The 16,694-nt window shown below is 28.0% G+C and overlaps 1 protein-coding gene across 1 annotated transcript; it reads left to right on the top strand.

Moving 5' to 3' along the window:
• Positions 1-1,854: 1,854 nt before the first annotated feature.
• Positions 1,855-2,295, top strand: LOC136083399 (ATP-dependent DNA helicase pif1-like). Its single transcript, XM_065802795.1, has one exon. The coding sequence runs from the start codon at positions 1,855-1,857 to the stop codon at positions 2,293-2,295; it is 441 nt and encodes a 146-aa protein (XP_065658867.1).
• Positions 2,296-16,694: the final 14,399 nt, after the last annotated feature.

Below are 16,694 nucleotides of genomic sequence, written 5' to 3'. Positions count from 1 at the left end.
ATGATCCACTTGCAGCAGTAAATTTAGAATGCAACAATGTGGTAATGATCTTTGCTTAAATGATTTAATGTTTCGATTGCAAACTATTATTTGTGAAAAAAACCCATTTGCTCTTGCATTAAAAAACATGGCTGAAGTGGAAGATGAAGAAATTCGTAGAGCAGCTATAGAAGATCACTCAGTGTCAGTTTTAAAAATGTCTTTCATTGAAGGGCAAGATAGACGTCGCTATAATCTCCCTTCACATAATGAAGTTGCAGTTGTATTTATTGGTGAAGATGGTGCACCATCTGCATCTACTTCCAGCGAAGTTGTTATTTACCCAAAAGGTCATCCTCTTAAAACTATATCAAGTATGTCTGCCAACTTAGATCCTATGGTTTATCCTCTTTTTTTTCCGAGAGTTGATGCGGGTTGGCATAATCAATTGGTTCACAACCCTGCGAACGTGCTACATTGGTTAGAAATCATGTTACATTTTCTCAGTATTACAATTATAAACTTTCAGTTAGACAATTTTTTTTTCACTCTTTTATGGCAAAAAACATATACGCATCAACAGCATATTGCTGTTTCAGCAATATGCTGTTGATGCGTATGTTAAAATTGAAGGCCAGCACCTTGGTTTCATCAGGAATAACCAAAACAAACTGAGAAGTGAGCAGTATGATGTCTTACACGAACATGTAAACAACTTTAGAAATGATCATAATGTTAGACCAGGGCATGTTGTAGTTTTGCCATTAACTTATGTAGGCTTTAAAAGAAAACATTGAAGATGCTATAGCTATAATTAAAAAGTATGGTAAACCAGATCTTTTAATTACTTTCACTTGCAACCCAAAATGGCGCGAGATAACGAAAAATTATATCCAGGTCAGACACCAAATGATAGACCAGTCTTGGTTATTCGAGTATTTAAACTCAAATTAAATAACCTTCTCAATGACATTTTTAAAATAGATTTTATATTAGGGAAATTTATAACACATGTTCAGGTTATTGAGTTTCAAAAGCGTGGTTTGCCACATGTTCATATTTTACTTCACTTTGCAAATGATGATAAGTTTGAAACAGCTCATGATATCAATAATTTAATATCTCCAGAAATTCCAGCTCAACGTGATACGCACCTAACGGCATGGTTAAATACTGAAAATGAAAAAGCACATTGCTATTCGTATGTAGACATTCCTTATCACTTTATATTTGATTATAAACATTGTAAATGGAAGGTTAGACAAAGGGGTGGTAATAAGGTGATAGTAAGAATGTATAAAATTAGACCCAACTGGGGAATTGTTTTTTCTAGACTGTTACTTTTGCAAGCAAAAGGTGCAACATCGTGGGAGGATGTGCGTACTGTTAATGGTATTGTCCTTGAAACATTTCGTGAAGCATGTGTTTTGAAAGTTTTGTTGCAAGATGACACTGAATGGCAGAATACTCTTTCTGAGGCGGTTTTAACACGTATGCCAAAGCAAATTAAACAGTTGTTTTCAATTATTTTGACCTTTTGTGAACCTGACAATCCTTTGCATCTCTGGAATACATACAAAGCTTTTATGATGGAAGAGCTCATTCACTTCTAATAGCTGAACAAGCTACTTTTCATAAAATTGAAAAGATTATAAATCAAAACGGTAAAATGCTGGCTGATAACAATTTGCCTGTTATTGATGAGTTTATGCGCCAAAATCTATAAAATTTTGATGAAAATGTTCAACAATCAATTGACGAAGCCAACCAAATGAGACTGTTGCTTAATGTCAATTAATTAAATGTATGTAATGCTATCCTTGCTGCACTGAATGAGCAACCAAGTGTAGAAAATCAACATTCTAGACGTTTTTCATGGATGGACCTGCTGGTAGTAGAAAAACCTTTACTTATAATTATTTGATTGCTGAAACCATAAGTAGGGGCTTTAAATCTGCTACAGCTGCATGGACTGGCATAGCAGCAACTCTGACAAATGGATCTACATTGCATGGCTTATTCAAACTTCCTGTTCCAATATTGGATAATAGCACATGTAATGTAACTCCTAACTCTATACACGGGCATTTTTTAAGACAAGTTAGTTTGTTTTTGCTTGATGTAACATCCATGATACCTAAACATGCCTTATATGTTTTTTATAGGTTATTAAAAGATATTTGCAACAACAACTTTCCGTTCGGAGGAAAAATCATTTTTTTATGTGGTGACTTCAGGCATATTCTGCCTGTTGTGAAGAGAGGACAACCAGCTGAAATAGTAGAATCGCGTATAAAATGTTCTTTGCATTGGTAATGGGTGCAGAAGTTTGCATTAACTGAAAATATGAGAGTGCAAGATGGGGAGTGCAAGATGGAAGGTGAATTTTCCCAGTGGCTACTAAAACTTGGGAATGTAACTATTCCTGTCAAAGAGGAGGATCCTTTTAAAGGATGCATTGAAATACCAAATCAGTGCATTATTAGAGAAAATGAATCGATTGTTGAAAAGATTTTTGGAGATGCTGATCAAAATGATTATTCTAAACGTGTGATTTTAACACCAACTAATGTTGATTCATTATCAATCAATGAAGAAGTGCTTGAATGTCTGCCGGGTGAGGTCAAAATTTATTTAAGTGCTGATCAAATTGAGACTTATGACCTTAATGAAAGAAATAACTCCTGTTGAGTTTTTGAACAGCTTAATTCTTTCAGGTATGCCACCTCATTGTTTAAAATTGAAAATTGGTTGTTTAATTATGCAACTTAGAAATTTAGATCTCAAAGCTGGGTTATGCAATTGTACTCGAATAAAAGTTTGTGCTCTTCAAAATAATTATATTGATGCAGAGACATTGACAGGTGTTTCTGGTGGTAAATTGATTTTGTTCCTCGAATTCAGTTGGCTCCATCAGATACTAATATACCTTTTGTTCTGAAATGTCGTCAGTTTCCTGTCAGATTGGCTTATTCAATGACAATTAATAAAAGTCAAGGTCAAACATTTGATAGAGTTGGGGTATATCTCAAAAAATCATGTTTCTCTAATGGTCAACTATATGTTGCATGTTCAAGAACTAAAGTATTTAATAGTTTGTTTTTCTAAGTTGATAAACATCTCATTCAGGGTATGGTAGGTGAAAAGTGTTACACAAATAATGTTATATTTTCTAAGGTTCTTAATTTATAGTCTTTAGATTTTCATTTCGAAAATTTACTGTTTGTAGGTTGTGAGTACTTGTATGTATAACTTTATTTATTATTTTAATTTTTTTTTTCATAGTTTTTGATAAATATATCTGTCATTTAATATTGTTATAAAATGTGTTTACATGTGATATATAAAACCATATTTGTTTATAGTTGTATATATTTTAAACTTATGTTGTTTCCATGTTTTCAAAGTTGTGTCACTTGGGATTATGTTGAGCAAGATTGATAACCTTGCCAGCCAAGCGGTGCAATGATAGCAGAGGTGTGACTTGGCAGCATTTAGTGCCAGGCGGTGTTACTGCTTTAGGGCTAGGTTGTGTTGTCTAGCCTTTTTTTAATTATTCTAGAAACACATAATGTCTCTTAATGCTTAGCGGAAAATGCGTATGAGACAAATACGTACCCTCTCATCTTTAAATCTATGGCGTTTTAATGTCCTAAATTTGAAGTAATTGATTAACTAATATTGAATATAAAAGCAAATATACTTTTCTGTATTTATATGTTTAGTAAAAAGATAAATATAGTTAACTTTAAATTGGTTTTCGAATTTTGTCCTTCATATTTTAATTTGGTTTGTTATTTTCGCTGGATTTTAGGATCAAGGGTGTTAATATTCTATTGTTATGTGTTATTGTTGTGATGTTTTGTGTTGATAGACTGCTTGGCTTACCTTCACGTTGGTGTCTATTGTTAATAATGAATAATTGGTAGTTTCATTATTAGAACTTACTGCTTTTATTTATTTACTAAAAGCCAAGACAACATTTTGCTAAAAATGCAATTTATAACTTAATTTGATTTTTTTTTTTTTAGTGTTGTTAATTTTTTTTTTGGTATTGTAATTTTTTTTTTTAGTATTATTACATTTTCGATAAATGTTTATATCAACTTAAATTATATTAACGAAAATTTTCGTAAATTAATTCAATCCAGAAAGATTAAATATTTATTTTAATATTGAAGTAATTAAAGAGGTTTAGAAAAGATTGACTTCAATATTTGTTTGCTTTTCTGTTTAGATGACAGCAGTATTATTTGAGAAGTAAGTTAAAAAGCATTTTTACTCTTTAAAATGGAAAAAAATACTTTTTAATACATCTGTTTTTTTTTAAGTAGGTTTAAAATTTCAGATTTTTAAAATGTATATATTATAATCTTAAATATTTTTTAATTACTTAAAAAATATATCTATGTTAAACTATACCAGGTTGTAGAAAATAGTTATAGTTTAATGACAAAGTTGTAGACTGTTAGAGTAAGTACCAAAATAGATCAAAGATTTATTTAATCTACTTAATAACTTACTACCTAAGTGAAAATTTACCATGAATTGTTTGTTTGTTTTTCTGTTTAGTTGAAAATAATGAAGAGAGAGGTAGTAAGTTTAAAAGGATTTTTATTTTTAAATAACTAAAATGATTTTTAAAATATTGTTATTGACTTTAAAGTAAAAAATATAATTTTATAATTTTATACAATAAGCCCAAAGACTTAGGTCTGACTTAAAAATCTATATTGTCAATAATAAAGAGAAGAAATTTATATTTCTCAGTAAGACAGCTTTTTATTATTTTATATCAAGTTAGTTTAATTGATATTTATTTCCTTTAGTTGATCAAGTAGTAGATCTAATAAAGGTGTTAAGTAAATAATTTAACCTTGACCCAGCAGGCACACGACGTTGGGATAATGTTGAAATAACGTTAATTGACTTTGATCAACGATCATTTCAACGTTATTCCAACGTCGTGTGCCCGCTGGTATACATTTAAATACTTTTATTGTTTAGAGCATAGAATCGAATACTTAATTAAGTCAGTGTTTTTGCTATTAGATATTTGTTAATAGGAATTTTTTTATTTGTACTGTAACTGGAATTTTAAAACTTCAAGTACCTAAGCTTTATTTTATTTTTTCTTTACAGGAGAGTTGGAAAAAAAACTTACATATTTTTTTAAATTTGTTATACACATGTTTGATTGTAAATTAACTTTTTTTGTTTGAAACGTATTTGTACTCAATTGCTTAGTTATTTATAATAAATTTATTTAGTTGTGTGCATTTAACGTTTTAAAGGCAATTTCCTTTTTTAACGAAACATGTATCAAGGGGATACCAAAAAATTAATAACTCGTGAATAATTTACCTTCAATTCAAATTAATCTTATTAATTTTTTTTTTTTTAATTTATTTATTTTGCCGTTTAATAACTTTTACAATTTACAAGGTTTATAAATAAAAAAAAACTGGCTGGGCAAGTAGAAGACATGTTTTGGGGCCCTATCACCGAGCCCCAATCGTACGTATTTACAATAGCCGGATAATATATTTATACTTTACAAACTATTTATTAAAAATTATAAATGTAAAAATAAATAACAATTAGTTTAGAAATACTTCGAGAACAATATTCATATTAAGAGTAATAATCAAGTAACAACTGAAAAAAAATAAATTAATTAAAGAGCACGTATTTTCAAGAGCCACACTATATACGTATATTATACAAAGTATTTGTTGAAGAATATGAAAATAAAATTTATAACAATTTGTAATAAAGTAATATTTAAATAAAGAACAAAAATTTCAAATAAAAGAGTACTTAATTTAAAAAAACCGTTTTCTGTACTGTATATTTTTAACCAGTTTAATTAAAAATAAAATAAATAACAACTCATTTATAATTAAGTAAAATGTTGAAAAACTAAGATTTCACCAATAACTTTAAAAATTAGAGGAAACACCATAACTCAAATAATGAAAAAACTAACAAACAAAAATTGATAAATTGATAAATTCGGATACATATCTTATATAATTGAATTTTAGTTTAAAAGAGGCGTTTAAAATCAGATATATTAGAGTTGCAGTAAGTAATAACAACTGTTTCGATTCTTTTTTAAACTGATGTATACTAACTTTATCCGTATTTGCATTATTAGGAAACTTTTTCCAGAAACAGGGGTCCACGATATTGAATTGAATATGTAATTTGTTTTGAATTATATTTAGGGACAATGTAGTTATTATTTGAAAATTTTGTCGGATATTTATGTTCTACGTTTTCAAAATAGGACTGAAATATTTTAGGAGATAGTCCCATTTTTGTTTTATACATAGACATTAAAACTTGATGTAAGTTTATTTTATAAACATTTAATGCGCCCAGTATACGCAGAAGAGGCTCGCATGGTACAATTTTATCAGCCCCAAATAATATTCTGCAGGCATGTTTTTGTTTACTGTACAATTTTTTTAAATTCAATGATTTGTACTTGCCCATGCAATATTACAATAAATCAAATGACAATGAATGAAAGAAAAATATAAACTTTTTAAAGATTTATTATTTAGAGCTAGTTTAGCCCTATATATCATGGCAATATTTTTTGATAACTTTTTCCTCAATGCTTTTTATATGATCACTCCAACGTAAATGTTCATCTAATATAAGCCCAAAAAATTAACTTAATTTTTCTTCAATCTTAGCGTTATTGATTATTAGATTTGGGAGTTTAATGGAAATATTTTCTATTTTATTTACTTTATGAAATAAAATAAATTTGGTTTTCTCCACATTTAGAGACAGTTTATTACTTATAAACCATTCATTAACCTTACCCAACTCTTCATTAGCTGTTTCAAAAAGTGTTTTAATATCTCTGTGAGAAAAAAGATTGGAGTCATCTGCAAAAAAAATACAGTTTGAGAAGTGTGTTGCTAGATTTAAATCATTTTATATATACTAAGAATAATAAGGGTCCTAAAATAGAGCCCTGGGCAAGTACCACAAGTTACAGCATATGGAATTGTTTGTTTTAACGCATATTTGATGAATTGCATTCTATTGATCAATTAGCTTTTGAACCAAAGTAAGTTATTATTTTTTACTCCATAATATTCAAGTTTTTTTATTAGTATGTTATGGTTTACAGTATCAAAAGCCTTTGACAGATCAATGAAAACTCCTAATGTAAAGTAGTTAGTACTAAATGATTTGTTATTTGATTGACTATATCAATCACTGCATGTTCAGTGGAACATTTTTTCTTAAAACCAAACTGTTTTGAGTACAACATATTGTTTTTTGATAAATAATTAAATAGCCTGTTGTACATTATTCTTTCAAGCAATTTTGAGAAACACGGTAATATAGATATAGGTCTATAATTAAAAATAATAGAGTCATCGCCAATCTTAAAAACTGGTGTGATTGGTGCAATTTTTAATTTCGTTTTTATAAGTTTTTTTTTAAGTATTTATCATATAATTTTTGTTTTCTTTTTGAGGATTTTAGTAACCCATTAGACATCCATGGAGTCATAACTGTTTTTGTGTTCACTATAATTTGTTTTTCAGGAAATGCTGTTTCATATTGCATGCAGAATTGACTTAGAAATAGATCATATGAGTTGTTAGCATCGCTTGATTGCAATACCAGATTCCAATCAACGTTGTTTCATAAAAGGTTTTGAAACTGTTTTACAGAGTTTTCATTGATCTGTCGCCTAAATATGGTAGTTTTAGAAGGAATGTTGTTATTTATTATGTTATTAGTAAATAAGAATGTTGGGAAATGATCTGATAAGTCAGTTTGAAGGCGTTTTTCTAAAAGGGTATTAGTTAAGGTTCCGCAACTTTAAATTGTGGAAAAACAGCCACTAGAAATCAGTAGATACTACTATAACCTGTATTACGGGTTTCTTTCTGCTAGTATTATATTATTTGCTGATGATGCCAATGCCTATAATCCGGCGAAAAATTCAAATAAGTTATTTAGTATTTAGAGAATTCGAATTATCTGATGTTTTAAATTAGTTTATATATATATATATATATATATATATATATATATATATATATATATATATATATATATATATATATATATATATATATATATATATATATATATATATATATATATATATATATATATATATATATATATATATATATATATATATATATATATATATATATATATATATATATATATATATATAATTTCAAATAAGTTATTTAGTATTGAGAGAATTCGAATTATCTAATGTTTTAAATTAGTTTATATATATATATATATATATATATATATATATATATATATATATATATATATATATATATATATATATATATATATATATATACTCTCGTAAAAGATGTCAACATTTAAATCATACATATATTTATATTAAATGTATTATTATACATTTATATGTTTTCCAGATATATATTACATCAGTGACAGTGCAGAATTCCGGCAAAAGTCGGACGCTTTTTTATAACGAATTTTATAAATAAATTTTAAAAAAAAGAAAGATAAAGAAAAAAAAATAATAAGAAGAAAAATAAATAAAATAAGTAAAAAAAGAAAAATAAATAAAATAAGAAAAATAAATAAAATAAAAATAAGGAGAATGAAGAAAAGAAAAGAGAAAAGAATAAAAAAGCAAAAACTAAAAAAATTAAAAACCAAATCAAACAAAATAACAAAAAAAAAAATGAGATAAGAAAAAGGAAAGACAAAAAGCCATAGTTAAAAAAAAAAAAAACGTTCGAAAATGGAAAGTAATTAAAAAGAATTAAAATAAAATAAAACCTTCTCCGCTTTTGAAGAAAGCAAAAAGAATATTTTTTAAATTTTATTTTATTTGAAAGACTATGTGTTTGTTTGATGACTTACTTTTTTATTTTATTATCTTCATTTATTATGAAAACTGTATACTTTTCGTGACTTAATGTGTGTGTGAGTGTGTGTGTGTGTGTGTGTGTGTGTAGGTGACACGTTTATTTATTGTTATTTTTTGATGAAATATTTATATTACTTTAATTTAATACTATTATTGATATTATTATTGTTATATTTATTAAATCATTGTTACTTTTTCCATGCTTTATATAAGGTTACATTCTATATATATATATATATATATATGTTTGTGTGCCACAAAATTTGAAATCAATTTTTGAAAGCTTTTTTCTCAACCAATTTTGCTCAAATTTTGCACACTTAATCATTTTCGATGACAATACAAGGAAATGGATAAATTTGACCAAAAAAAGTTAATTAAGTTAACAAAAATTTAATTTTTTATTTCCCCATAAGAACACTGAATTAATAAAAAAAAAATTTAAAAACGTAACAGTAATTTTTCCTTCTACAAAAGATAACAAAAAAGAATTTCTAGGCCCAATAGATTTCTGCTTGCATAAAGCATGGATTTGAACTAGTAAATCAAAAAAAAATTCTTTTTTCAAATCCAAGCAGAATTCTATTGGGCCTAGAATTTCTTTTTTTTTTATCTTTTGTATAAGGAAAAATTACTATTTTTTTTTTTTTTTAATTTAAAAATTACTGTTTTTACCAAATTTTTGTTTTTTAACTTAATAACTTAAGACTTATTAACTTAATAACTTAAAACAATAGGTTTTTAACTTAATAACTTAAGACTTATTACTTGTAAAATAAACTAAAAAAATAGGTTTTGAATCAATGTCTTCGAAATTGCAAAGAGTTTGCAAATCAATGATTTTTGTGACGTAATACGCAATTCATATCAAATACATAAAATATATGGGAAAATACAAATTAAATTTTTGTTAACTTAATTAACTTTTTTTGGTCAAATTTTTCCATTTCCTTGTATTGTCATCGAAAATGATTAAGTGTGCAAAATTTGAGCAAAATTGGTTGAGAAAAAAGCTTTCAAAAGTTGATTTCAAATTTTGTGGCACACAAACATATATATATATATATATATATATATATATATATATATATATATATATATATATATATATATATATATATATATATATATATATATATATATATATATATATATATATATATATATATATATATAGAACGTAACCTTATATAAAGCATGGAAAAAAGAATTTTATTTTGATTTACTAGTTTTTTGCAGTAATTGTTTTAGTTACATGGTAGGTTGTTACGTTTTGTCAGTACATAACTGTTTGTAACTTTCCTGTCTATGCATTATATTCAATTGTTGTTTTAAAATTGATATTGATTTATTATCATATAATTTTCTTATTATTCTTATAATTTATCATCATTATTATTATCATTATTATTTGTATTATTAATGCTATTTCATGGTATATACTTAAGATTAGTTTTAACTATTTGTAAATGACTCGATTGTATGATCTTTTTATTGAAAAATATATTGATATATTATGCTAATGCAACTATTATGCTATTGTTCCCAATATTAAATATTAAATAATATGCAAATATTATGCTAATGTTCCCAATATTATTCCCAATATTAATTCACTTTGCTATGACATCGCAAATGGAGGAATCATTTTTTTAACGGTGAAAAGTAAAAATCAGATAAAAGAGCAAAAGAAAAATAAATGAAAATTGTTCAGAATAGAAGATTTTAAAAATAAAAAAATAAAGTTAAAACACTTAAAGTATTAAAGAATAAAAATCGAAGAAAAATATCAAATAAACAGTAGAACAAAACGCTAAGTTAAAAGAATAAAAATGTTCGCGACAAATTCGAAAATAACGTTATTAAAAAGAAAACAAAAATAACATTTTTTAAGTTTTATTCATTTATGTTATTTGGATTGCTTATATTATCCTGTAGTTTTGTGTATTGTTTACAATGCCGTCTGATTATGTGTACTTTTTACACATAATCAGACGGTATTTTTGTTTATACTGTTGTGTAATTTTGTGCATAATTTATATTGACGTGAACATTTGTGTTTTTTTTTTTATTGATGTTGACGAATATTTTTTTTGTGGTCTTTAGCTTATTATTTTTATTATTGTTGCTCTTTATGTTTGTTTCTATTATTCAAGTTATTATTTTTTTTTTTGTCTGATAATATTTAAAAATATTCTTTTTTTTTTATTTTTTATTTTCTATCATCATTCTGATTGTCAAACGTTGTGTTATCTCATTCATTCGTTATTTCTCATGTCAGTTAAACTTGCTTTTTTAAATATTATTGGTCTTCTTTTAATTTTGCTTTGATCTCTTGGTCGCAATCTGTATCTACTAATTTTTGCTTTATTTGTTTATTTTATTAAGGTATCACTCCAATGACTAGATTTTAACTGTGAACTTGTGCTGATCCTAGTTTTGTAAAATTATAAATAAGTTTGTAACTTTTTCAATTTTATTGATAAATAAATTAATTTTTAAAAAAAATGTGCAAAAGAATTTCTTTTGCTAAAAACTAAACCTTACTCACTTCCTTTACGGAAGTAATTATATTAAAAAACTACTTTTTATTGAACTTTAACAAAAAGTAGTAGGGGAGTTGGGGGCTCTTTAATCTATGGGCAGCTTGATCTTTTAGCGCTACATCAACTATTTATAATTATATATGCGTGACGTCTTAAGTTACTGTCAGCATTTACTTCTTGCTATTTATTTTCGTTGTTGTTTTGTCAAAAAAATCGATTTTACGAATTTTAAGAAATAAAAGTTTGATTTTCACGATAAATGGTAAATGTGATAAACAGGAGAGTTATTCATATATTTTTATTACTATGTTAAATATTTGTAAAATATCAACTGCAGTCACTAGGCATTTTATCGTCGTATATTTTATGGTATGATTTCGCCGTTAAATGTTATTTATCAGCGAGATACAGCCATTATTACATGACGCATACCTATAGGGGTTCCTTGATCTCTCTTACACGGAGCTGGTTGATCAAGGTGTCCCATACTAAAACTATGATACGTATATTTTGTTGTATTTAATTACATTCGAATAACTATTGAAATGCATTCGTTGCACAAAGAAAAAATATTTCCATTTGCTAGATAAATAAAATTAATAATAAAAAATTAAAAAGTAAATTATTTTAACAAGATATAGTAATAATACTCGATTTAATTTTGTGAAATTTTTGATAGACATAAACATGTATTAGCTGCCGCTGGATTTGAAACTGTCAATACGAAAGGTCAAACATTTAAAGAAGATTATTGCTAACAAGAGTAATTTTTTGTTTACGTTTTCCTTGCCGTTCTCATCGAAGAAAAAGATCGGGCTGTTGAGCAGTGGTGCACGCTTGGTGTCGGGGTTCAATACCCGTGCGCAGCAGATGCTTGGTCAATTTATTCTGAGTGTCTGTATTTGGAAGTAGCTGCTAAATTTATGTCACTGTTTCTCGTCCATTTAGTTTTACGTTGTTTTTCTTCATGCTTAGTTAATAAACGCTGCTTCATTGATTGATTTACTGAATTTGTATTATTACTTGTGTTCTTTTGTTATGTTAATGTCATTTTTCTGACGAATATATATATATATATATATATATATATATATATATATATATATATATATATATATATATATATATATATATATATATATATATATATATATATAATTATTGTATCATATTCTAAAAACGTTTATGATTTTTTTTCAAAATTTCAGATTTGGTGTTGACTGAAAATGGTTAGAAATAGAATTCGGAAGACAGATAGAGGAATGGTACCTCCCGAAACAATGAGAGCAGCTGTGGATGAAGTTTTATTGAAAAACAGGCCTAACAATGAAGTTTTTCGAGAGTTTGGTATCGATCGTATGACATTGAAAAGATATGTTAAAAAGCAAAAACTTAATCCGGGTGGTACATTTAAACCGAGATTTAATACACAACAAGTCTTCACAGTAGAAGAAGACTGCTTATCAAATTATTTGCTTCAAGCTTCGAAGATGAACTATGGCTTTTCAACGAAAACAATTCGCCAATATGCATATGAAATGGCTGTTGCTAATAATAAAGTTTGTCCGGATTCATGGATTAAGAACAATGTGGCAGGCATCGATTGGTTACAGAGCTTTATGAAAAGAAAACTAGAATTATGTTTACGAGCTCCAAAAGCCACCAGCTTTGCAAGAGCAACAGCTTTCAATAGATTCACCGTTAGTGAATTTTTTCTGAATCTCCGGGAGATTCCGGGAGTGCGAGAACGTGATCAGTTTGGTCCAGAAAGTATTTATAACGTGGACGAAACAGGAATAACAACCGTACAAAAACCTGTTAAGGTTATTGCTAGTAAAGGTTTCAAACCTTTACTAGCAATAACCTCTGTAGGTAGCATAACATCTGCAGATAGAGGAACTCTCGTGACAGCTTGCTGTGTGATTAAATGCGATCAGCAATTCGATACCACCACTGTTCGTTTTTTCGAGGTTGAAGTTTCGAGATTTTATGATTAAAGATGGTCCACGCGGATGCGTAAAATTTGCTAATCCATCTGGTTGGATGACATCAGATATCTTTGTCGAGTGGTTGAAACATTTTATCAAGCATTCGCACTGTTTGAAAGATTCTCAAGTTCTTCTTGTGAACCACGAAAGTGTATCTGAATATATCTGTGACAGCCCTCAAATTGACAAAAGAAATCGGAATAGTTTACCACCACACTACAGTCATAAGCTGAACCTGTTGGACAGATCAGTGTATGGGCTTCTGAAGAGGCATTACAATGCGGCTTGCGGCAACTGGCTAATCAGCAGTACCAGACCGATGAATATGTATAACATTGTTCCGATTGTGTGTGAAGTATACGGTAAAGCCTTTACAAAATCAAATATTGAATCTGTATCTAATGTTGCCGGGATCGATTCATTCAATTCAGACATTTTTACAGATGACGAATTTCTGCCAGCATCAGTGATCGATTGTTTAGCACCCACTCCTACTGTTGAACATCCAGAAATCATTGCAGATATTGCGGAAACTATTATATCTAAACCCGATGAAAATCTGCAGGAAATGGCTGAGCAAATTGGATAAGCGAGACTATTCTGAATTAGCAGGACCCTCTGTTGCTGTAGCAGGACCATCTGTTGCCGTAACAGCAATCCCGAGTATCGTAACACCGGAATTTCTAAGACCCTTTTCAAAGGCTCCAGCCAGAAAAAAACAATTTAAAATTAGGCAACAAAAAAAAGAGTTTTGACAGACACTCCTGTTCAAAATGAGGTTTGCTTGGCAAAAGAAAAAACAAAACAAAACAAACAAAAAAAAAATTTCTATGGTTCAGAAAGATCCAAAAAAGACCACAAGAAAACCTAAAGCAAAACATGCTGCTTCAAGACTTCAGTTTAAAGAATCCGATTATGAGTTTGAGGAAGCATTGAGACTTTGAAAGATAAAAACATATAAGAAAAAAAAATGCAAAAAAATACAAGTGCAGCAGTTGAAGACGATGAACCAATTGAACTTTCCGATGATTCTGATAATATTCATCACCTACCACCGCTTGAAAGTGATGACAGTGAAAATGATCTTGAAGCAATATCTTCTTGAATAATCAGACCTGAACTTTGACTTTGATGCACTGAATGTGAAGGGTTTTGTTCTTGTTAAATTTGATAAAAAAAAAAAAAGCTATTCATTATGTTGGACAAATCTGTGAAGAAGAAAATGTGTGAATGCTAAAATATTTGAAAAGAGAAAATTTAAAATCGTATACATTCGTCTCTGTCAGTGAGCGATTGTACCAGTTTACCAGAGATGATATTGTCTGCAAGCTTCCAGATCCAATGCAGCATGGTGGCACAACTCCTGTCGGTCGACATTTGATTTTCGATTTTGATTTTTCAGTTTTTGCAAACATTTTTTAAAATTTCGGATGAAAAAACTTGTTCACTAAACTATAAATGTGAATCTTTTGGCAGAAAATTAAAGAACTGTGTTTTTAATAATGCTTTATTGCCAACTTTTTATTGATTTTGTAAAAAACTGTATATAAGATCAAAGTGTCCCATAGTGCAGATCAAGGTGCCCCATACATGGGGTACCGTGATCCATTATAGGTGATGTTATAATTAATCCATTGTAGGTGATGTTATAAAGTTAAGTTCTAGCTTACTTAATATTACTTGGACCAAAATTAGCTTGTTCATTTGAATAAAGAAATAAATATTCTTTTAAAAATATTGAAAATAGTATTGTTGTCTGCAAGGGTTTTTAATTATTCAAGCATAAACCATAAAAACGTTAAAGGTGCCCCCATCTCCCCGATAGTCTAATAACTAAACAATAACTTATAGAAACATATACACCATGTTTATCACAAGTTATAAAAAATCTTATCACAAATCTAAGCAAAAAACGTTAGTATACATGAGCAGCGCAATTATTCTAAAGTTACGCCAAGGTTAAGGTAGCTTCAACTAAACATAACTTTTCTTGCTTAAATCAGGCTGAGCATTTTCTGAAGATGTTTTGTAAATAAAATAATTTGAGAGTTGAACTTACAAAAAATAAACTCTAAATTTTGTATTAGACTGCTCTAGCAAGTTTTGTGAATACAAAAATTAGTAAATTTTGAACTGACGCCAAACTTGCGCTAAACTTACGCTTAAAAATGTTTTGTGAAAATACTCAAGTATTTAAAGAATAGAATAGCGTACCGTTAACAACAATACTGTTAACAAAAGAATGCCGTTAAACGGCAATATCTAAAAACTTAAGTTTTAGATATAAAACACTTTTCGTATAAATGTTATTAGAGGTGTCCAGGATAACACTTTTTCATTTTCCGACCGGATATTAAATACCAGGATATTTAAAATTATCTGACCGGATATCCGGATAAAGTAATTCAAATCCTAAAATATATATTTTATAATGACAGAATATTATCGTGATAAACCTTCAAAATAGCAAACTTTGTTTCACAACTTTTCTAAATTAATGATAACTGTGATTTCAGAGCAATATGCATTGCATGTGGAAATCAGATAAGCAGGGGGTGTAATAAATCTGGTCAGAAGTCATTTTGCAACTCCGCCGCATAATCACGCAAAAAATTGTAATTTGTATGAAGAGGAAAAAAAAATTAATACTGAATCTTCTTCAGTTGCACAAAGAAGTCCAAAACGCATTAAAATCTGATCAAGTCTCCTTTTTAAAAGCTGTTCATGGAGATGTTCCTGTTAATCACTCAATTATAGAAAAAAATAATGACTAAAGTTTTAAACTATTGGAAACATGAAGAGAAGTTTCCACTGCTAAAAGAGTTAGCACTTAATTTACTAGCACCACCTGCATTCTCTGTATTATCGGAAGATTGTTTTTATTCTTTATGAGAAAAAACGATCAAAGCTAAATATGTTAGTTTCTCTACATTGAGGTAAAAAAATATAAATGAGTGATAAACTGATGCATTTATTGCGCATATATAGTTTTAGTAGTATTTTAATAATAATAGGGGAATGACCTAAAACAGGCTCATTTTTAAAAAAAGGTAGAATCAACTAGCTGTAATCACCCAAAAACTACATAAAAATTTTCCGGATATTTAACCTATCTACAACTTAACATCAAAAAATTAAAGGTGTAACTATGCCTTATGTTAAGAAACAACCGTTGAACAAAGAAACGTTTGGAGCCCATTTTCTGTGGAAGTAGCCTATAATGGGGCCCTTAATTTAATTTCTGAATAAAACCTGATTATTAACCAAAAA

Source organism: Hydra vulgaris, chromosome 08 (assembly GCF_038396675.1).
Source record: "Hydra vulgaris chromosome 08, alternate assembly HydraT2T_AEP".
Classification (NCBI taxonomy): domain Eukaryota; kingdom Metazoa; phylum Cnidaria; class Hydrozoa; order Anthoathecata; family Hydridae; genus Hydra; species Hydra vulgaris.
Note: the sequence above shows the minus strand (reverse complement) of the source record. Positions and strands in the feature narration are given on the sequence as shown.